This window comes from Pantherophis guttatus, chromosome 17 (genome assembly GCF_059756535.1).
Source record: "Pantherophis guttatus breed Tessera chromosome 17, ASM5975653v1, whole genome shotgun sequence".
NCBI lineage: Eukaryota > Metazoa > Chordata > Lepidosauria > Squamata > Colubridae > Pantherophis > Pantherophis guttatus.
Window position 1 is genome coordinate 6352311 of NC_142079.1, and position 22601 is coordinate 6374911.

Genomic DNA, 22601 nt, shown 5'->3' on the forward strand with positions numbered 1-22601 from the left:
GGAGTGGGATGGAAATGGAGATTTTGCAGTACCTTTCCTCTGCCACGCCCACCAAGCCACGCCCACAGAACCGGTAATAAAAAATATTGGATTTCACCACTGGGATTTTTCCATGTGTTTTACCAAGAAATGCAGATAAGCCAGACTCGAAAAGGCAGTGCCCATCTAAACATACCCATGTGCTCCGAATTCGTTGGCGATGTCCATTTTTCTGTCCGAATTCATGGGGGCCTAACCCTAACCCTAAGTGGATTTTATTTATTTTATTTATTTATTAGTTTGATTTATATATGCCGTCCTTCTCCGGAGACTCAGGGCGGCTTACAATGCGTTAAGCAATAGCCTTCATACTTTTGTATATACCTGCTTAGTAGGGCTTTTTGGCCCCCCCGAGTGGTGTTCTATTTTATACAAAGTCAGCTATCCAATCTCTTCTTGAAACCTCCAGTGACGGAGCCCCTACAACAGTGATGGCTAACCTTTTTGCCGTTGTGTGCCAAAAGCAGGGGGAGCGCGGCGAGGTCACCCATGTGTATGCCCCTGCCCCTGTGCATGCACATGCGCCCCCCCCCAGTTTTAGCACATGATGGCACAGTGGGCCCGGTAGGCCTGTTTTTCACCCTCCCCAGGCTCCAGAAGCTTTCTAGGAACCTGGGGAGGGCAAAAACAGCCTTCCCCACCCTCCTGGAGGCCCTCCGGAGGCCGGAAACAGCCCATTTCCCAACTTCTGGTAGGACCGAAAGGCCCAAAAATCAGCTGGCCGGCGCACACAATCCCGCTGGAGCTGAGCTACGGCAATGCTCGCGTGCCCACTGATACGGCTCCATGTGCCATCTGTGCCACCTGTGCTATAGGTTCACCATTTATTTATTTATTTTATTTATTATTAAATTTATATCCCGCCCTTCTCCCCGAAGGGACTCAGGGTGGTGAACAGCCGAGAATTAAAATAACATACAATATAAAAGTTAAAAGAATTAAAAATAAATTAAATTAAACGGCCGCCCCAGTTTAAAACCCCTAGCAATACAATTTAAAAACCCATAAAACCTATTCAGGCCAGGCCGGCTTGCTGAAATAAAAACGTCTTCAGGGCCTTACGGAAAGTGCGGAGATCCGGGATCAGCCGTATTCCGGGAGGTAGCTCGTTCCAGAGGGCGGGGGCTGCCACAGAGAAGGCCCTCCCCCTGGGGGCCGCCAGCCGACATTGTTTGACCGACGGCACCCTGAGGAGGCCCTCTCTGTGGGAGCGTATTGGCCGGTGGGAGGTTATCGGTAGCAGCAGGCGGTCTCGTAAGTACCCTGGCCCTAAGCCATGGAGCGCTCTAAAGGTGATAACCAAAACCTTGAAGCGCACCCGGAAGACCACTGGGAGCCAATGCAGCTCGCGCAGGAGAGGTGTTATATGGGAGCGCCATGTCGCTCCCGTGATCACCCGCGCAGCCGCATTCTGCACCAGCTGGAGCCTCCAGGTGCTCCTCAAGGGGAGGAGCATCACAGCCCTACAATATAACTGGCATATCAAATGTGCCCCTGGCTAGAGGAAAAACACACATAAATCCTACGAAGAAGTAAGAATATATATTTTCTTACTTCTTCGTAGGATTTATGTGTGTTTTTCCTCTAGCCAGGTTTTTCCTACGTAACCAAGGTTTTTCTGCAGCCCTGAACTAGGTTACGTAGGAAAAACCTGGCTAGAGGAAAAACACACACACACACATATGTATGTATGTATAAAAAGAATCCTGCAGGATGAGCTAGGGAGAACCTCCAAAAGAACCAATGTTGTCAAAGGAGATTAAAATGATTCATCTCCTAAGACCTGATACTCCACTGTTGTTTTCTGGGCTTCGTTTCCTGGCCCTTTGACCCACCCAGGGGAAAACGTAGCTTGGCAGGCACTTCATCAAACGGAGATGTAGATTTTTCTCTGTCAGCCCCGCTGGAAGACGTACCTCTGGGTGACAAATTGTCTTCCCGAATCCCTTGGGTTGCCCTCTCCTCCTCCCACCAGAGATCAGCAGGATTTGCTCGGGGAAAGAGATATAAAATTAAGGACGTATTTCATAACCCAGCGACGGATGCCAAGTATCTGTCCGTCTTGGCCCTTCCTCAGCGGGCAATGTCCTTCAGAAGCGTCGGATGACACGTTAGTTATGGAAAGCGTCATCTAAGATTTCTGGAGGGCAACGTGTTGAGGAGACGGTAGTGGGGGAGGGGCTTGCTGTCTTGAGTAATTTGTTTGAAGTTCTGGGAAGAGAGAGCCAAAAAAAAAAAAAAGAATGCAACTTTCTCATTCTTTAGGCTTTGAGATTGGTTCTAGAACTTCGTTGACGGGCTACAGGTGGGCTTTTGAGGAAACGGTGACACCTTGTTTGAGGTCTCCCGTGCAGAAAAAAAGGCCCAGATCAGCAGTGAAATCCACATTTTTTTTTTTACTACCGGTTCTGTGGGCATGGTGTGGCTTGGTAGGCATGGCAGAGGAAGGATACTGCAAAATCTCCATTATTTATTAGTATTTATTTATTAATTCAACTTATATACCGCCCTTCTCCCCAGGGGGACTCAGGGCGGTGGACAGCCAAACTTAAAACATATATAGTACAAAAGTTAAGAAAAAACTAAAATAAATTAAATCATCGGCATTTCCAATTTAAAATCCCAGATCTGCATTCCCTCCCCACTCCAGGGGGAAGGATACTGCAAAATCCCCATTCCCTCCCCACTCCAGGGGGAAGGATACTGCAAAATCCCCATTCCCTCCCCACTCCAGGGGGAAGGATACTGTAAATTCCCCATTCCCACCCCACTCTGGGGCCAGCCAGAGATGGTATTTGCCGGTTCTCCGAACTGCTCAAAATTTCTGCTACCGGTTCTCCCGAACCTGTCAGAACCTGCTGGATTTCACCCCTGGCCCAGATCCTTCCTTTAACTAACAGGATGGCATTTCCACTATTCTTTTAAGTGCATAGGTTTGAAAAACCTATTTAGTATGCCAGGAGCTTCTTCAATTCATTCAGCCATCAGTTAGTGTATGTTCTCTCTTAGCTGGTAGAAGCTAACCTGTTTCTACGGCTGGCGTTTCACCTATCTTACTCGTAATCCACCTGTGTTATCTGTAGCAGTGGGGACTTTTTCCTACTATCACGGAAAGATGGGGGCAGAATTTCTCAACCGTAGACTGTGTGTGGACTTCAGCTCCCACAATTCCACAACCAGCAGGGGAATTCTGGGAGTGGAAGTCCACATGTCTTAAAACTCGCCGAGGTTGAAAAACACTTGATAAGCAGAAATTATCAATCAGAACAGAGCTGGAAGAGACCTTGGAGGTCTTCTAGTCCAACCCCACCTGCTCAATCAGGAGACCCTATACAGTTTGAGACACGTGACTGTCCAGTCTTTCTTAAAAAACCTCCACCCACAACTTCTGGTGGCGAGCTGTTCCACTGGTTAATGATCCTCACTGTTAGGAAGTTTCTCCTTAATTCCAGGTTGCTTCTCTCCTTGGTTAGTTTCCATCCATCGTTTCTTGTCTTGCCCTGTCCAGTGCTTTGGAAAATAAGTCGACCCCCTCCTCTTTGTGGCAGCCCCTCAAATACTGGAAGACTGCTATCCTGCCACCCCTAATCCTCTCTTCTCTAAAGTAGCCATACCCAGTTCCTGCAACCTTTCTTCATATGTTTAAGTCTCCAGGCCTTTAATCATCCTATTAAGTTCATAGAATCAATTAATCCTATTCATTATAATAGCAAAGATAAGGCCTGTTGCTCGCTTTTAATCTGCATCGTTGGATCAAAAGCTATCCTGCCAAACCAGTCACCACCACCCTGTGCTCACAACAGAGTCACAAAGTGGAACACACTCATTTGTTTCAGATCCACAGCTAGGACCTCTGTTGTTTATTATTATTGTTTTATTGGTTCAATTTATATGCCGCCCTTCTCCGGAGACTCAGGGCGGCTTACAATGCGTTAAGCAATAGCCTTCATACTTTTGTATATACCTGCTTAGTAGGGCTTTCACCCCACCCTTAAGCGGTGTTCTTTTTTATACAAAGTCAGCTTATTGCCCCCACAATCCGGGTCCTCATTTTACCTACCTCGGAAGGATGGAAGGCTGAGTCAACCTTGAGCCTGGTGAGATTCGAACTTGCAGTAATTGCAGGCAGCTGGTGCTACTTAATAGCACTTTAGTCTGCTGCGCCACCAAGGCTCTAATTGACTTTTAAACCACCTTTTCTCAAAAAGAGAAACTCTTTTGAAGGTGGTTTGAGTTCTCTAGGATGAAATGAAATCACACCCAGCTCAAGATCACACCTCCGCATTGCATGAACCTTATTATCTGCCTGTAGGATGGGCTTGCAGAAAAGCATTGGAGACCTTAATGGGCAAATAAAATACAGCATTGAAGGTTTAACTGGCCATTAGAAACATAAATCAAATGTGAAGGCCTTTGGGGTGAGTTTGTCGATGGCCTTCATCTTGGGTGAAGATGGATGGTGCAACTTTGGGTCCAGAAAGATCCAAGTGTTGTGGTCCGCCAGCAGCCTGTGGAGCTGGCAGCGGAGTCGGACAGTGAGGAGGCTGGGGAGGAGAATGGACCAATCCTGGAGACAGGGGAAGGCCCAGATGAGGGCTCTGCGTCAGAGGCAGAGATGGGGCCAGGGCCATCTGGGAGCAATGAACGGACTCCGGAGCCTCCAGAGGCAGACAGCAGAGAGGCAGAGGAACAGGAGGAGCCTGTTCCTAGTGCACGCATGCAAAGAGCTGCCAGAAGGCAAGAGCAGCTAAAGCAAAGAGGACAACTCAGGAGTAAGGCCAGGAGATGATTGGCCCCTCCCAGAAGGCTTAAAAGAGCAGCAACAGCTCCTGGGATCTTTGTAGGAAAGCAACGTTGCTACATTTGTTTCTTGTCAGCATCTCTTGCTTCTGAACTTTTGCCAAGGAAAGCCTTTGGCAAGGTGCCAAAGGAGACAAAGGTTGGTGATAAGGCCGAAGGATTGTTTACGAAGAATTTGTTTTGGACTTAATTTGGACTAAGCTGAGAATGAAGTAATTCTCAGCTATTCTAATAAAATATATTTGTTTAGGACTGATTGTAATAACCAATTGGGCCTAGGTCACAACACCAAGTTTGGAGACCTTGTTGTAAAGCATCAAGTTGTGTTCATGTATCTCCACTAGGGGGCAGCAGAAAGTCAGGAATCATTCAAATTTGTCCCATAAAGTCAGGAGGAAGCTATGGGGGGAAATGTTAGTTATGATGCTCGCCTTGCTACAAACTGAAAATTCACGAGAAAAACGCTGGGAGAATTAGATGTATACCTGTCAGGGCAATACTTTTATTAGGCCAATGCAAAAATTCACAAAACAATGTTCAGAATAGTTAACAAGGGCAGGGAAATGATAGGGAAACCTTGGAGTGTCCATTTACTTCTAAATACACGAGAAGGAGTTACATTCAAACTAAATTCTGCTAGATGCCATGATGAGTTCAGCTCAGCCTTCACGCCCCTTTGACGTTTATGCCTGTACAGGTAGTCCTCGCTTAACAACCAGTTGCCTAGCAACTGTTTCAAGTTACGACAGGCTCTCTGAAAGGTACTTGGAATCCAATTTTTTTCAAGTTCTGAAGACCCCACCCCACCCCTTGCAGTCATGGGATCATATTTTTGGGTGCTTGGCAATTGGCTCATATTTATAGTCATTCGTGGCTGTCACACGGCTGCAATTTTCAAAAGCTTTTTGTGCGTTTTCCGGCATTTACTTTCCAGTTTCCCAGAAACACCCATTGGATAAAATGGATCTGCTTAACAACCACTGCAAAAATCGGGAGCGGTCAGATGGCGAACTGCTTAACGACTGCAATGACTTACAGGATAACTCTAGCTTCAAATACAGTCGTAAAGTTGAAGACTACCTTATCCTACAATTTACAACCTAGAAACATGATAGAAACCACATTTTCCCTTAATCTTAATAATTCCGTCTATTGTTTCGTTTAAGAGGTGTTCTTTGGTCCATCAGGTTCGATACAGCGCCTTTTTTTTAGTGATAAAGCAGACAGAGAAGCGCAAAGCTAACAGTTTACACCCCTCTTTCCACTTCAAACTAAAATGCTATGATGATTAATAACCTAGTCTTCTCTTTCCACAAATCTATCTAATCTTTTTAAAAGCTCTTTCCCCTAGAGACCCATTGCCCGTAACTAGACGGTTCGATTTCTCCGATATTCCAAGCGATGTCGAAAGTCAGAAAAATAGGAAGACAAAAAAGCAGGTCTCCCTGTCTTGAAATCCAGCTTGCTGATAATTAAGTTTTGGTGTTTCTGAGACGTCAAAAGAATTCTTGCAATCTTCTCCCATCTGCCTTCCGCAGCCTCTGCGGTCACCCCGTTGCCATTTTATGGCCATAACCTATTGAGAATGACGAGAACTGTGACCCAACAGAGAGGACATCCACTTGGGAAAATCGGAAGAGAGTACAACATGCATAAAAGGTAAAGGTTCCCCTCGCACATCTGTGCTAGTCGTTCCCGACTCTAGGGGGCAGTGCTCATCTCCGTTTCAAAGCCGAAGAGCCAGCACTGTCCGAAGAGTCTCCGTGGTCATGTGGCCGGCATGACTCAATGCCAAAGGCGCATGGAACGCTGTTCCCTTCCCACCAAAGGTGGTCCCTATTTTTCTACTTGCATTTTTTTTACCTGCTTTCGAACTGCTAGGTTGGCAGAAGCTGGGACCAGGAATGGGAGCTCACCCTGTTACGCGGCACTAGGGATTCGAACCGCTGAACTGCCGACCTTTCGATCGACAAGCTCATCACCCAGTTACTAAAAACGGATGCTTCTTTCAGGGAATTGACAACCAATCTTAGAAACGGGAGGCCAGAGATCAAGGCAACCAATTCAAATTTCTATCTAAGGAGAGAATACGCCTCCTTCTTTTCTCTGATGAATCCAGAACTCTGTTCTGGGATATTCTAAATCAAGAACCATCCTCAATTCCCCTTCTATCCTTTTTCCCAGACTGAAACCTTGCCAGGATTGTGGAGATGAAAGAACCCAGAAGTTGGTCATGGAGGATGCTGCACCTCAACACATCTGGAAAGACCAAGCTCCAGAAGGTTCAGCTAAGCCAGGGATCTCCAACCTTGGCAACTTTATGACTTGCGGACTTCAATTCACAAAATTCCCCAGCCAACCATGTTAGTGCTTTGCTGTGTTTACCTTAGAGGGGAGTCAACAGAAGTATAGTGCAGGATTCACAAAAACCTATCGGTCTAATACAAGTATCTTCTCATTCATCATTGTCTTTTAACGACCGTGTAATCCCTTGCGGGGTGGAATCTGGGCAACTGAATGGAGCTAGCAGGGTGTTTGAATGGCCGGATACCCTTCCTGTCACCAATGCGGAGTTTTGTTCGGCAGATATATTCTCAGTCTGTCCAGAGAGAGAGAAATACCTGCCTCTACCTAGGATCGAACTCACAGCCTCCTTGAATGTGAGGCGAGAGCTCCACCTCTAGGCCGCCGCACCACTCATCAAGTATCTTCTCATCGCTTGAATAAATTTTTCAGCCGTTCCCATCAAGAATGCCTGTCTGTGCTCTTGGCTATTCCGATGGCTTTCTCCATCTACCAGGGGTCCCACGGGACTGAGATTGAGGAGGAACTTGAAAGTCTTAGGTCCGAATTTCAGCTGAGCCCATGATGCGAACCTTTGAATCCAGCTATTCGTCGATTTCCACCCGTTTTGCTCCACATCGCAGCTGCAGAGACAGGGCAGCAGGCTAAACAATTCGGAAGGTGAAGTTGGGGATTGCCGAAGGGACTCAACCAGCCGGTTACCAAATTCTCACTCTCTGCCAATGCTTCAAGTCTCATTTTAAGTCCTGGTCAGTTTCTCCAGCACTTTCACACCGACAGAAGATCGGGGGGGAATTCCCCATAGCAGTATTTGGCAATGGGGTTGCGGTAGGTGTTTTCATGTTGCACGCTCTGGGGAAGGAGAGAAAAAGACAAGAGAAGAAAGTTTTGCGCCAGTCAAGAGGAACCGGAGGAACTAGGAAACGCCACGGAGAAGGCGAAGCTCCCTTGTTCGGTCTCTGTAGATGGGAAGGTGACGGTGAAAGAAGCATGCAAGAACTATTACTCAGGCAAAAGGGGGATGGGGCATTTTTTAAGTTCTGGGAAACATCCCTCCATAGTCCTCCCCCCCTGTCCTGCCAAAAGCGATGAAGCTTCTTGGATGAGAAGCAAAACATTTTCTTCTTGTTTCTCAAGGAAAAAAAACAGTCCAGTTGGTCTGGGAAACAGGAGGAGGAGATGGTAGAGGAGACAAAGGAGGAAGAGGAAGAGGAAGAAGAGGAGGAAGAGGAAGAAGGAGAAGAAGGAGGAGGAGGAGGAGGAAGAGGGGTGGAGGAGAAGGAGAAGGAGAAGGAGAAGGGGAGGAGGAGGAGAAAGAAGAAGAGAAAGGAGGAGGAGGAGGAGGAGGAGGAGGAGGAGGAGGAGGAGGAGGAGGAGGAGGAGAAGAAGAAGAAGAAGGGGAGGAGGAGATTTCAATAAGCTGCAACCGGCAAGAATACATATTACCATTAAAGCTATGATAATGTGGAATCGCACGGCATGCCCTTAATTTACATTTGATTTCTAATTTCTGATTGTCCTCACATGAGCAAAACAGGGTCAGTCAAAGGACCAGATGTGGCCCAATGGCCCTAAAATGCCCAGATCTGCTCTATACCATTCCGGACAAAGGGCTGTCCGATCTCTTCTTGAAAAGCCTCCGGTGATGGAGCCCCCGCACAATTTCCCTTCCCTTATTACCTGGGAGGAGGTCCTGCACTTGGCCAGGCAGAGCTCAAAGTGATCTTCCACAGCCATGAAGAGATTCCGAAAGGCCACCGCCGCTCGGTTTAGAAAATGCTCAAGGAGCTGTTGCTATAAAGGCAAGAAGATTGGGGGGGGGGGGGGAAATAACAATAATAATAATCAGGTAGCTCACGAAAACCAGAAGTGCCCAATGGAGAAGGGTTTCATTTAGCTCCTCTCCCTACGACATGAATCAGCCAATCGTCTCCCAGGAATTACAGTGGTACCCCGATACTCGCCATTAATTGTTTCTGGGAAGCGGGACAACTGCAACTACTAAAAACAAGGACCAAGCAATCCATGTGACTTAACCAATGACCTTTTGTTATGGCCAGAAAGGGTCGCGAATCACCAGGCAGCCGGTACTGACAAGTTCTAGGGCAGTGGTGGCGAACCTTTTTGTTGTTGTGTGCCATAATGCAATGCGTGCGCAACACACACACACACCCCAGGCTCCCTGCACATGCATACATGGTTCCCTCTGCGCCCCGTTTTGGGCCTAGTAGGCCTCCCTGCAGCCTACTGGGAGCAAAAACGGACTATGGAGGGGGAGATGCTGCACTGCACCCCCGTGCCCCATTTTGGGTCTAGTAGGCTTCCCTGCACTTATAACCCCTAATGCAATGCTCATGCGACCTCTCTGCATGTGCACCGCCACCCACACATGGACAACAGACCCGAAAATCAGCTGGCCGGCGGGAGGCATGCACACATGCCCGGTGGAGCTGAGCTGGGGCGATGGCTCACGTGCCCAGAGGGCTCTGCGTGCCACCCGTGGCACGCATGCCATAGGTTCCGCATCACAGTTCTAGGGCCTTGATGGCGAACTTATGGCACATGTGCTGGAAGTGGCACGCAAGGCCATCTCTCCAGGCGCACCAGCCGTCACCCATTGCTGTTCCGGATTTCGGCAAGCACATGCGCACTGCCCAGCTGGTCTTCGCACGTGTGGGAGCTCTGGAAACTAGAAGAGCAGCTCCCTGGCACACATGCGCACGCTGGGAAGCTGAGCTTCTGGTTTCTGGCGCTCCCACACATGTGCACCGAGGAGCTGCTCTTCTGGTTTCCAGCGCTCCCCCACACACACGCGCTCCCATTTCGGCACTCAGTGCCAAAAAGGTTCGCCATCACTGTTCTAGGGTTTGGTTCTTCTAGTATCAAGTACCAAACAAATGACGAGTAGCAGGACAAAATTTTCACGTCAAAATGCGACGAGTTTTAAAGCAGTTGTGTACCGAGGTATGGCTGTATAGGTAGGATTTATGTCCTGCTTTCAAAGTTCTGATGTCCTGGCTTCCTCCATGGTCATGTGACTGAATTTTGAGCACCTGGCAAGCGCACCACATTCATTCATTCATTCATTCATTCATTCATTCATTCATTCATTCATTCATTTATTTATTTATTTATTTATTTACCGCCCTACTCCCTGGGGACTCAGGGCGGTGAGCAGCCAAGATAAAAATACAAATAACATACAAAAGTTAAAAGCTATTAAAAATAGATTAAATAATTTGGGCTCAAAAACAAATTTAAAAACATCCAATTTATGTAAAACATTTAAAACCCAATTTAAATGGGAGAGTTAGGCCAGACCAGCCTGTTGGAGTAAAAACATTTTTAGGGCGCGGCGGAAAGTGCGTAAATCTTGGATCCTCCGTATCTCCAGGGGGAGCTCATTCCAGATGGCAAGTGCCCCCACAGAGAAGGCTCTCCCCCTGGGGGCCACCAGTCGACATTGCTTGGCCGACGGCACCCTGAGGAGCCCCTCTCTATGGGAGCGAACTGGTTGGTGAGAGGCTACTGGTGGCACCCTGAACCCTGAAGGTTCCATGACCTCAATTTATGACGTTCTCGCCAATTGCAACTCTTTCCTTCCTCTCCCAAGGTCCTTCGCACATCCCCTTACACCCGTTTACCTTGTTGGGCTGTAAGCAGCAAGACACACAGGCCTCATAGACACTGCAACATCCGCTGGGCAGGCAGCTGTCGCAGCTGTACAACTTGACACCGGGCGCCTCCACGTTGCAGCACCCGTTCACCAGCACGTCCTTCCTTTCGCAGATGTAGCCTGTCGCAAAAGACCCTCCAGGTGAGGCTGAGCAGAAGGAGAACGGAAGGCTCCGCGCCACAGCACAGAAGCCAAAATATCGGGCTGAAAACTGATTCCACCCAACCTTGGAAGCCGCTTTCAGAGATTCCAAAGGAATCGGTTATTTGAGTTTTTGGCAAAGATTCAGAGCAGTGGTGAAATCCAAACTGATTTACTACCGGTTCTGTGGGCGTGGCTTGGTGGGGGTGGCAGGGGAAGGATACTGAAAAATCTCCATTTCCACCCCACTCCAGGCAAAGGATATTGCAAAATCCCCATTACCTCTCCACTCCTGGGAGAAGGATATTGCAAAATCTCCATTCCCTCCCCACTCCTGGGGGAAGGATATTGCAAAATCTCCATTCCCACCCCACTCTGGGGCCAGCCAGAGGTGACATTTGCTGTTCTCCGAACTACTCAAAATTTCCGCTACCGGTTCGTCAGAACCTGCTGGATTTCACCCCTGGTTCAGAGGCACGGTCATTTTTATTGGCCGTCGTGCGTTTTCAATTTGGGGGATTATCAATTAATTATTAATTTTAAAGAAAAAAAAACCAAGGGGAAAAAAGAAATGGGGAAGGAAGAAAGAAGGGCCAACATTATCCTGGGACATGTATATTCGCCTTCATTCGTGAAAATCTTACCCAACTCATCCGTGATCAACAATTTTCCTTGGACAGAATTCCGACATTGGTTGTTCGGCTGGCTGCTATTCCCCAAGCTGAAATGGACTTTCCAGGCGATGGGGCGATTTTCGTCTTGAGCTTGGGGGAAATTCCGATCCCGCAGCACTCTCTCTTCCTAAAGGCAAAAACGAGACATGTGAAACCCGAAAAGGAGATGTTGGGATTTTGTTTTGTGGAGTAGAATGAAAGAGTCCGTTGTCTTTGTGTACCGGTAGTCCTCGAGTTACGACCACAACGGAGCCCCAAATTTATGTCGCTATATGAAACGTTTTGTTAAGCGAGTTTTGCCCAATTTTACGACTTTTCCCACCACCTTTAAGGGCATCACTGCATTTGTTAAGTTACCCTGTTTCCCCGAAAATAAGACCCTGTCTTATATTTCTTTTTGAACCCCGAAATAAGCGCTTGGCCTTATTTTCGGGGAGGTCTTATTATTTTGGGGCACGTGGAGCAAGACAGGGGTCCTCGTGCCGTCTTACCTGATTTCCAGCTCTGTCTCCCTAACCCTAACCAGAGGAAATGGCGGGGACCCGCTGTGCATGCATTTAAATATTTTCAGGGAGCAGGGGTGGGTTCTACTTACCTTTCCTACCGGTTCGCAAGGGGGCCGTACATGTGCATACGTGCATCCTGATGACGTCGGGGTCGGTGGGCGGAGCCTCCCACCGGTTTTACTACCGGTTCTATAGAACCGGTCCAAAACGGGGGCAACCCACCACTGTCGGGGAGGGCTTATTTTCAGAGGAGGGCTTATTTTCGGGGGAGGGCTTATTTTCGGGGAAACACGGTAGTAACATAGTTGTTAAGTGAATCTGGATTCCCCATTGACTTTGCGGGTCAGGAGGTTACAAAAAGGGATCACGTGACCACGGGGACTTTGCAACCGTCATAAATATGAACCAAATTTGCCGACCATTGGAATTTTGACCACGGGACCAATGGGATGCTGCAACCATCGTAAGCCTGAAAAAAACAGTCGTCGGTCACTTTTTTCCAGTGCCCTTGTAACTTTGGACGGTCACTAAACGAACCGTTGTAAACCGAGGACTACTTGCATTGTTCTAAAATGCCCTGCCAATGCCAGATTTTTTGGGGGGGGAGTGACACCTTTGAATTCAACTTGAAATAAATTCAGAAAGTAGCTTGTTAGTTTCTGGATGAAATGTTGGCAATCGATCATCCCTGGTTCAAAGTTAAATTGATCTGGACCAGGACATTCTTAAAGGGGTGTGTGTGCGTGCGTGTGTGTGTGTGTATGTCTCTCTCTGTGTGTGTGTATATATTCACAGTGTGTGTATGTATATATATATATATATATAATACTTTTTTAGTCAGGGTTTTTTCTATGTAGATCAAGTTGTTTACATGGCCATAGTGGGGTGATATCTCAAATCACCACTTTCAGGCTTTATCAGACATCTTGTGTTGTTTGTTCTGAGACTTATGGGAGACTGGGATAGCACTATTTCTGTCTTATATATTTATTTATTTATTTATTTATTTATTTATTAGATTTCTATACCGCCCTACTCCCGAAGGACTCAGGGCGGTGCACAGCCAAACAATAAAAACACATACAATACAAAATTTAAAAAATAGAATAAAATCAAATTAAATAATTTTGGCCCCGACAAATTTAAAACCCCAAACTTTTAAAACCAATTTAAAATTGAATATATAAATACTAAAAAATTTAAAATTTTAAAAATCTTTTATAAAAGAGGGGGAAAATTAGGCCAAAATTAGGTATATATATATATACATATATATATGTAGGTCTTTGGTTGTTCGGGTTTTCTCCCGCGTAAAATTGGAGGTTTCTTGGCAACGTTTCAACGAAGTCTCATTCGTCATCTTCAGGCTGGTGTCTTCTGCTTCGTGCTTCTAGGAGCAATGTGCTCTATTGCTCCTAGAAGCAATGGGCTCCTAGAAGCAATGGGCTCCATTGCTCCTAGAAGCACGAAGCCGAAGACACCAGCCTGAAGATGACAAATGAGACTTCGTCGAAACGTTGCCAAGAAACCTCCAATATCTACCTCCAAAGCACCTGAAGGCAGGACATGAAGCAATGGGTGGAAGCTGATTAAAGAAAAGATCCAACTTGGAACGAAGGAGAAATTTCCCGACAATAAGGACAATTAATCAGTGGAACGGCTTTCCTCCAGAAATTGTGAGATTTTCATCACTGGAGATTTTCAAGAAAAGATTGTTTGAAAGGGTAGAGAGGGTCTTCCTGCTTGAGCAGGGGGTGGGAGTAGAGGACTTCCAAAGTCCCTTCCAGCTCTAGGATTCACCCAGCCAGCTTTCAAGACTAAGATGGAACTCAGTGGTGAAATCCAATTTTTTTTTTTACTATAGTTCTGTGGGCGTGGCTTGGTGGGCGTGACAGGGGAAGGATACTGCAAAATCTCCATTCCCACCCCACTCCTGGGGGAAGGATACTGCAAAATCCCCATTCCCATCCCACTCTGGGGCCAGCCAGAGGTGGTATCTGCCGGTTCTCCAAACTACTCAAAATTTCCGCTACCGGTTCTGCAGAACCTGCCAGAACCTGCTGGATGGATTTCACCCCTTGATGGAACTGGAACTCACAACCTCTTGATGACTTGTCTCGAGGCCTAAGGCGGAACTAGAACTCACCATCACCTAGAGATTGGACCAAAGCCACCCAGCCTGTTTAAGCAGAACTAGAACTCACAGTCTCCCAGTTTCTAGCCTGGGGCCTTAAGCCCCTTAGGCCAGACTTGCTCTCGGGATCAAACAGGATCCGTTAAGGACCCCCATTCCAGGACCTTTCAACCAGGGGTGAAATATAAAATGCGTTACTACTGGTTCTGTGGGCGTGGCTTGGTGGTGGTGGGGTAATGTGACTGTGTGGGCGTGGCCAACTTTAAAAAACTTTTCAAAGCATTTTTTCTAACGCTTTGAAAATCCTCTGCTGATCAGGCAACTCGGCTGGGATCGTCAGAGACTTTTCAAAGCATTTTTTTTGTCACCTCTTCGGCCAAGAGGTTGCAGAAAAAAAATGCTTTGAAAAGCCTCTGAGGATCCCAGCTGAGCCGGGGGATTCAGAGGCTTTTTTTTTTTTTTTTAACTTTTAAAAGCATTTTTTGGTCGGAAGAGGTTGTAGAAAAAATGCTTTTAAAAGTAAAAAAAAAAACCTCTGATGATCATGCGGCTCAGCTGGGATCCTCGGAGGCTTTTCAAAGCATTTTTTTGCATGGAGGGTGGGCGCAGGGATTTTTGCTACCCGTTCTCTGAACCACACGCCACCATCGCTACCGGATCAGGTGATCCGGTCCGAACCGGGAGCATTTATTTATTTATTTTTAATTTGATTTATATGCCGCCCTTCTCCGGAGACTCAGGCTTACAATGTGCTCAGCAATAGCCTTCATCCTTTTGTATATTTATACAAAGTCAGCTTATTGCCCCCACAAACTGGTTCCTCCATTTACCTACCTTAGAAAGGATGGAAGGCTGAGTCAACCTTGAGCCTTGGCGAGATTCGAACCTGCAGTAATTGCAGGCAGCTGGTCTTAATAACCAGCTTAATAACAGGGTGCCTTAGACCCCTGTCCTACCAAGGCCCCTGCTTTCAGCCTCCCAAAGCCCTCTCCGCCTATCGCCTTCTGCCAGTCTGCCCACCGGCCTCCCTCGCAGGGCTGTTGAGAAGAAGAAGAAAAGAGCCCCCCACCCCCACCCCACCCCACCCCCCATGGGACTTCCAAGGCAGGCAAGCGCTACTGACCTGCTTGAAGGTGCTGTTAAGGAAGTAGATGAGGGACAGCCCGAAGACGATGCCCAGCACCCATCGCTTCCGCAACAACCTTCGCCAAACCAGCGCTACCAGCTGCACCATCGGGAAAGAAGCTCCGAGCCAGCGAACGCGCGTCTCCCGGCCGCCGGGGCTAGAAAGCGGTGGATCGGCTCCTTCCTTGGCCTCGGGGGCTGAGAGGGGGGAAAGGGCGTCCCCCACCCCATTCCCAGGGCAGTCAGCCCCTGGGAGCCCCCTACCCCACCCCGGTTGGAGAGACCCTTAAGGAAGGGGGGGGCTGAAGACAAGAGAAAAGGGGTCAAAGGCGGTGGGAGTTGCAAACAAGAAGACCCCCCACACACTAATGCCCAGGAAAGCAGCAGCCCCCCCTCCTCCGTCTCTCTCCGAAGCCCCCAGCCCAAGAAAGTGGGGGGGGGGACAAGGAGAGAGAAAGAAACGCCGCTGGAAACGGGAGCGCAGGAAGAAAGGGAAGAGGAGCTGATCCGGTTTAAGGAGAGGCCGATCCGAATTAAGCAGGGCGAGAGGCCCGATTAAGAAGGAAGAAGGAGGGAGAGGGGTGGGGGGAGGGAAAGAGAGAGGGGGGGAGAGGGGGAGAAGCAACCCTGCGGTCCCCACCCCGCGCGCCCCTCCTTTCCTCGCTTTCCTTGCTTTCGCCCTGCGCAAAAATGCCAGATAAAACAGCGATGGGTAACTCCGGGTCTCCGCAAGCAAATGCCCGGGGAAGGGCGGAGTCGGAAGTCACATGCACGGCTGGCGAAAGGTGGGGGGAGGGGAAGAAAAAAGAGAAAAGCTGGGGGAGGGTCAGACCGGCCGGCTCCCGGGGAAACCAGGTAAAAATGGCTAACCCCCCTCCCGCTCCACGACTGGCGGCGCGAAGCCCTGTCTCTTGTTTCGCTCTCTTGCGATTCTCTTGGGTGGGTGGCTGGGTGGGAAAAAGGGGGGGATCAAAAAAGGAAAATCCGGAGGAAGATAGCCGGGTTTTGGGGGTGGGGGATGCTGGGATGCTGGAAGCGAAGCGGCGATCTTGGCCTGCCCCCTTTCCATCCCCCGTCCCCCTCCTCAATGGAGCCTCACCTTGGAATTTCCTGCCTTTCCATGTCACTGAAATTCTAGGCTAGACCAAAAGAGAAGTGTCCTCCTACCCCCCCCTTTTCCCTCCCCCCCCCGCACCCCACATATTCCCTGGCATTCTTACATCTACCCCCCACCCCCACACCTCTGTCTGATGTCGAGGGGTTCCTGACCTGGAGTGAGCTGAAGCTTTGCCAGAATGCAACCCTGGAGACAAAATTTTTGGGCCAGTCACCAGGAGACTGGGAGTGTTAGTCCCACCGTAGCCATGAAAGCTGCCTGGATGACTTTAGGTCAATCACCAGGTGATGGTGAGTTCTAGTTCCACTTTAGCCATAAAAGCCAGCTGGGTGACTTTGGGCCAGTCACCAGGTGAGGGTGAGTTCTAGTCCCGCCTTAGCCATGAAAGCCAGCTGGGTGACTTTGGGCCAGTCACCAGGAGATGGTGAGTTCTAGTCCCACCTTAGCCATGGAAAGCTGCCTGGATGACTTTAGGTCAATCACCAGGTGATGGTGAGTTCTAGTTCCACTTTAGCCATGAAAACCAGCTGGGTGCCTTTGGGCCAGTCACCAGGAGATGGTGAGTTCTAGTCCCACCTTAGCCATGAAAGCTGCCTGGATGACTTTGGGTCAGTCAACAGGGGATGGTGAGTTCTAGTCCCACGTCAGCCATGAAAGCCAGCTGGGTGACTTTGGGCCAGCCCCTCTCTCTCCCCCCAACTCATATCACAGAATTATTGGGAAATAGGAAGAAGAGGGAATATTATCAATGCCTGCCACCCTGACTTATGAAATAATAAAGGCAGGATAAAAATCTTTATGTCTGCCAAATGTAGTGGAAACTTGGGTAGCTTGGGAAGTTTGATTTTTATCTCTTGAGTTACGTTGCGGCCCTTTGGCTGCTCTTCGTTGCAGGTGGGACTCCCTGTGCTATGTCTTTGGGGGCCCAGCCCCATTCTTGGAAGCCCATCGTCCTCTCTTACCCCAGGCGTCCTTGACCTCCCACGTTGATGTGGAGCGTGTTGTGTTTCAAAGTGCTAAGAAAGATGCAGCGACGGCACAGCAGCATCACGGACAGCCTTCCGCCTGAAAGGTAAGGACGCCATCGTTCGTACAGGTGAGCGATGCCCCAAGGCACACCTGTTGCAGCAGGCAAACCAGGCCTTACACCAGCTCATCCAATACCAAACCTGCTAGCTGGGGGAATTCTGGGAGTTGAAGTCCACAAAGCCTTCAAATGGCCAAGTTTGGAAATGCCTGGATTAAACTATATCACACGTTAATGCGCCACGGTGTCGCAGTGGTTAGAGTGCGGTACTGCAGGCTACTTCTGCTGCCTGCCGGCTGCCTGCAATTTAGCAGTTCAAATTTCACCAGGCTCAAGGTTGACTCAGCCTTCCGTCCTTCCGAGGTGGGTAAAATGAGGATCCAGATTGTTGGGGGGCAAGAGGCTGACTCTGTAAACCGCTTAGAGAGGGCTGGAAAGCACCGTGAAGCGGTATATAAGTCTAAGTGCTATCTATCTATCTATCTATCTATCTATCTATCTATCTATCTATCTATCTATCTGAGTTCTACATTCTAGCCATCATGGCGCAGTGGTTAGAGTGCAGTACTGCAGGTTACTTCTGCTGCCTGCAATTTGGCAGTTCAAATCTCACCAGGCTCAAGGTTGACACAGCCTTCCGTCCTTCTAAGGTGGGTAAAATGAGGACCCAGATTGTTGGGGGGCAAGAGGCTGACTCTGTAAACCGCTTGGAGGTTTATAAGCGGTATATACTATAAGTAAAGCAGTATATGTCTAAGGACTATTGCTATTAATGTTACAATAATACATCAAGGACTGTCATTTAAAGTAATAAGAAGCACAGATTGTTTTAATAGCAGAATAACAGAATTGGAAGGGACCTTGGAGGTCTTCTAGCCCAACCCTCTGCTCAAGTAGGAGACCTTATACCAGAGGTGGGTTTTAGCAGGTTCTGACCAGTTCTGGAGAACCAGTAGCGGAAATTTTGAGTAGTTTGGAGAACCGGTAGTAAAAATTCTGGCTGGCCCCGCCCCCATCTATTCTCTGCCTCCCGAGTCCCAGCTGATCGGGAGGAAATGGGGATTTTGCAGTAACCTTCCCCTGCCACGCCCACCAAGCCACGCCCACCAAGCCATACTATGCCCACCAAGCCACGCCCACAGAACTGGTAGTAAAAAAATTTGAAACCCACCACTGCCTTATACCATTTCAGACTAATTTGCAAGACACTCCCCTGAATACCAACCCTTCTCCGGAGACTCAGGGCGGCTTACAATGCGGTAAGCAATAGCCTTCATCCTTTTGTATATTTTATACAAAGTCAGCTTATTGCCCCCACAACTGGGTCCTCAATTTACCTACCTTAGAAAGGATGGAAGGCTGAGTCAACCTTGAGCCTGGTGAGAATTGAACTCGCAGTAATTGCAGGCAGCTGGATGTTAAATGCTGCCTTAGGAGGCATTAGCCTCCTACGCCACTCAGGCTCAGGCTCACTTATTTGTAAAAAAGAAAGCACGTGAAATAAATAGGATTAAAACTAGTTGACCTTCGTCCAGTATCGGGCCATTTCGACAGGATTTTTCTCTTACCTTGTTGCTAAAAACCCTTGTTGTGTATAGATGTCAGCCTGGCCTTGGAGACTAGCTATAAAAATCTCGGTTTAGAAACTGCAGGATAGAAAGTGGCGCCCAGGGAAGGTTTTGCATACTTGTGATATCTAGAGAGGAGGGCTTGGAACCACGGAGAGCTTTGGGGAGAAGGTAAGAGTGGGGCGAATTCCCTTAATGCAAGCAGCAGCTCTAAACTTAGAAATCTCCAAAGGGTTGAACAATCCAGGGAGATTTTGCAATGTTGCCGAACGTTGCCAAAGTATTATTTTATTTTTTCAACCCCTTTCCCTGTGGGGCATTCCTTTTCTGTCCACTGAATGTGTCTTTCGCGTTAGAGGACGGGCCGGTAGAGATAGTGCTCGACTTACAACGATTCGATTTGTGACCGTTCCAAGTTACGTCCCTCTTCTTTGTCACAGCCCCTGAGATATTGCAAGATTGCTTGTCAGGTTTCCCTAGATGATGGCAAACCTATGGCACGCGTGCCATATCGGTGGGCACACGAGCGTTGCCCTAGCTCAGCTCCAGCGAGCCTGCGGAGAGCGAAAAACAGGCCTTCCGGTCCCACTGGAAGTCAGGAAACGGCCCGTTTCCAGCCTCCAGAGGGCCTGCGGGGGGGGTGGAGGCTGTTTTCGCCCTCCCCAGGCTCCAAGGAAGCCTCTAGTGCCTGAGGAGGGCGAAAAATGGGCCTTCCAGTCCCAGTGGAAATCGGGAAACGGGCCGTTTCCAGCCTCCAGAGGGCCTGCGGGGGGGGTGGAGGCTGTTTTCGCCCTCCCCAGGCTCCAAGGAAGCCTCTAGTGCCTGAGGAGGGCGAAAAATGGGCCTTCTGGTCCCAGTGGAAATCGGGAAACGGGCCGTTTCCAGCCTCCAGAGGGCCTGCGGGGGGGCGGAGGCTGTTTTCGCCCTCCCCAGGCTCCAAGGAAGCCTCTAGTGCCTGAGGAGGGCGAAAAACGGGTCTTCCAGTCCCAGTGGAAATCGGGAAACGGGCCGTTTCCAGCCTCCAGAGGGCCTGCGGGGGGGGGTGGAGGCTTTTTTCGCCCTCCCCAGGCTCCAAGGAAGCCTCTAGTGCCTGAGGAGGGCGAAAAATGGGCCTTCTGGTCCCAGTGGAAATCGGGAAACGGGCCGTTTCCAGCCTCCAGAGGGCCTGCGGGGGGGGTGGAGGCTGTTTTCGCCCTCCCCAGGCTCCAAGGAAGCCTCTGGAGCCTGAGGAGGGTGAAAAACGGGCCTTCCGGTCCCACTGGAAGTTGGGAAATGGCCCGTTTCCAGCCTCCAGAGGGCCTGCGGGGGTGGTGGAGGCCGTTTTCGCCCTCCCCAGGCTCCAAGGAAGCTTCTGGAGCCTGAGGAGGGCGAAAAACAGGTCTATCGGGCCCACCGTGCCATCATGTGCCAAAAGTGGGGGAGGGGAGCGCGAAGAGGTTGCGCACACATTGGGGGCGGTGCGGTGCATTGAATTATGGGTGTGGGCACGCGTGTGTGCAACTCCCCGCTTGACCCCCGCTTTTGGCACGTGACGGCAAAAAGGTTAGCCATCCCTGTTCTATTCCTTCTTTTTACTAGACTAGATGAAAAGAAACTAGGAAACTGCAAAGGAAGACAAATAGACCTCTCACCAATGATACATTCTGTCTTTTTTTAGGAGAAAGTGAAGAGATACCCTGTTTCCGTATCTGGTTTTTTTGTTTTTGTTTTTTTGCAAAATTGTTTCCTCTTTTAATTTGGTTCGGGAGCTTTTTGGATCTGAATAAAGCATGTAGATCTGGCTTGATCCCATCCTCTTAGTTTTTAATCGAATTTCGGTTTTAATTGGGTTGTTTTAAATTCGGGCCAATATTATTTAATTGTTTTTTAAAATGATTTTAAATTTTATATGCTATGTTTTATCCTGGCTGTACACCGCCCTGAGTCCCGCAGGAGAAGGGCGATATAGAAATATAATAAAATAAAATAAAAAATAAATAAAATAAATAGATTCCCCTCCTCCCAAATTTGGCAAACCTGTAAGACTTCAAATCCCAGAATTCCCAAGCCAGACTCCGTGCTTTGTAAAATCGTACTTTACGGCTTTTAAGAACCGTTTGTGTGTGTTTCTCGCTCCTTCTAAGCTGCGATGAAAACACCATCAGTGGACTATTTATTTATTATTTTCTTTTTCGTTGTAACTCTTGGCAAATCTCAACGCTTTCCGTGCCAAACCCTGGGAATTAAAGCAACATACAATCCAAATGGTAACAATTCAAATTGAAGCAGAAGGCAAAATGATCAGAGCCGTGCAGGTAGTCCTTGACTTACAACGGTTCACTTAGTGACCATTCGAAGCTAACAACGGCACGGAGGAAAGTGACTTGCAACCATTTTTTCATACTTACGACCGTTGCAGCCATCCCCGCGGTCACATGATTTGCATTCGGACGCCTGTCAACTGTCTCACATTTACGACGGTTGCAATGTCCCGGGGGGCGGGGTGTGTCACAACGGGGAAGCCAGATTCACTTCACGACCGGGTTACTGACTTATGAACGGCAGTGATTCACTTAACAACGGAGGCAAGAAAGGTGGTAAAATGGGGCCAAACCTCACTTAACAATTGTCTCGCTTAGCAACAGAAATTCATTTGGCACTGCCCAAATCTGGGGGAAGACAGATTTCACTTTAACAACCATGTTATTAATTGATTCACTTAAAAAAAAATGTGGCAAGAAAAGAGAGGCAAGACCCGCTTAACCAATATCTCACTTAGCGACATAAATTTCGGGCTCGATTATGGTCATAAGTCGAGGACGAGCTGTACTCTTTTCTCCAACCCCCCCCCCCTTCCCTCTTGTCTTCCAGAAACCGGAACCAAGCCATCACCTCGGAGACCAGCGTAGACGAAGGGGGTGTTTTCGAAAGCCTGAAGACGGAAGCCCCCTCCCCTCAACAGCTCTTCTCGGGGCTAGGGGGAATCCCATCAGGCAGTATCTCGGCCACCCCTTTCCAATCCAGTTTGCTCCTTGGGTCCTCAGCCGGAGGAGGCGAGGTCTTTATCCAGATGCCTGCTGCTCGGGAGGAGGGGCCAAGCCGGACGGAGGCGGGGCTCTATCACTATCGGCAACTGCATCATTACCATCACAGCCACCAGAGAGGCTCCTCCCTGCTCCATATGAGTGGCGCTGACCGCCATGGGCATCCTGAAGAGACCCCCGATGAGCCGCCTGGCACCCCGGCCCCGGCCCTTCCTGAGATGAAGGCGGTCATCTCCTGGTTGCAGGATGGCCTGCCCTTCATCGTGATCCTGCTGGCGAAAGTTTGTTTCCAGCACAAACTGGGTAAGGGGCTTCGTGGAAGAAGAGGGAGAAAGAGACGGTTCTTCCCAGACGTCGTTTGCATGCATTTGTGCATTTCTTTTTTTTTAAAATCAAACCGTTCTGACCCATCTCCCCAAACCTGGGATGGCAAACATATGGCACGCGTGCCACAGGTGCCAAATGAA

At 48.8% G+C, this 22601-nt stretch overlaps 2 protein-coding genes across 4 annotated transcripts in view; one reads left to right on the top strand and one right to left on the bottom strand.

Annotated features, from left to right (window-relative positions):
• Positions 1 to 5312: 5312 nt before the first annotated feature.
• Positions 5313 to 16342, bottom strand: SPRING1 (SREBF pathway regulator in golgi 1). The gene is made up of 5 exons (XM_034405963.3): positions 15398 to 16342; positions 11605 to 11761; positions 10788 to 10939; positions 8824 to 8937; positions 5313 to 7995 (listed from the first exon to the last, which is right to left on the bottom strand). Exons 1-5 carry the CDS (start codon positions 15506 to 15508, stop codon positions 7912 to 7914), a joined length of 618 nt encoding a protein of 205 aa, XP_034261854.1. The 5' UTR covers positions 15509 to 16342; the 3' UTR covers positions 5313 to 7911.
• Positions 16165 to 22601, top strand: part of RNFT2 (ring finger protein, transmembrane 2) — a 46033-nt gene continuing 39596 nt past the window's right edge. For all 3 annotated transcript variants that reach the window (XM_060683767.2, XM_087880193.1, XM_034405961.3), the window contains exons 1-3: positions 16165 to 16254; positions 17411 to 17588; positions 21962 to 22437. In XM_060683767.2, the coding sequence (XP_060539750.2) occupies positions 17506 to 17588; positions 21962 to 22437 (559 nt within the window). In that variant the 5' untranslated portion in view covers positions 16165 to 16254; positions 17411 to 17505. The remainder of the gene's footprint in view (positions 16255 to 17410; positions 17589 to 21961; positions 22438 to 22601) is intronic.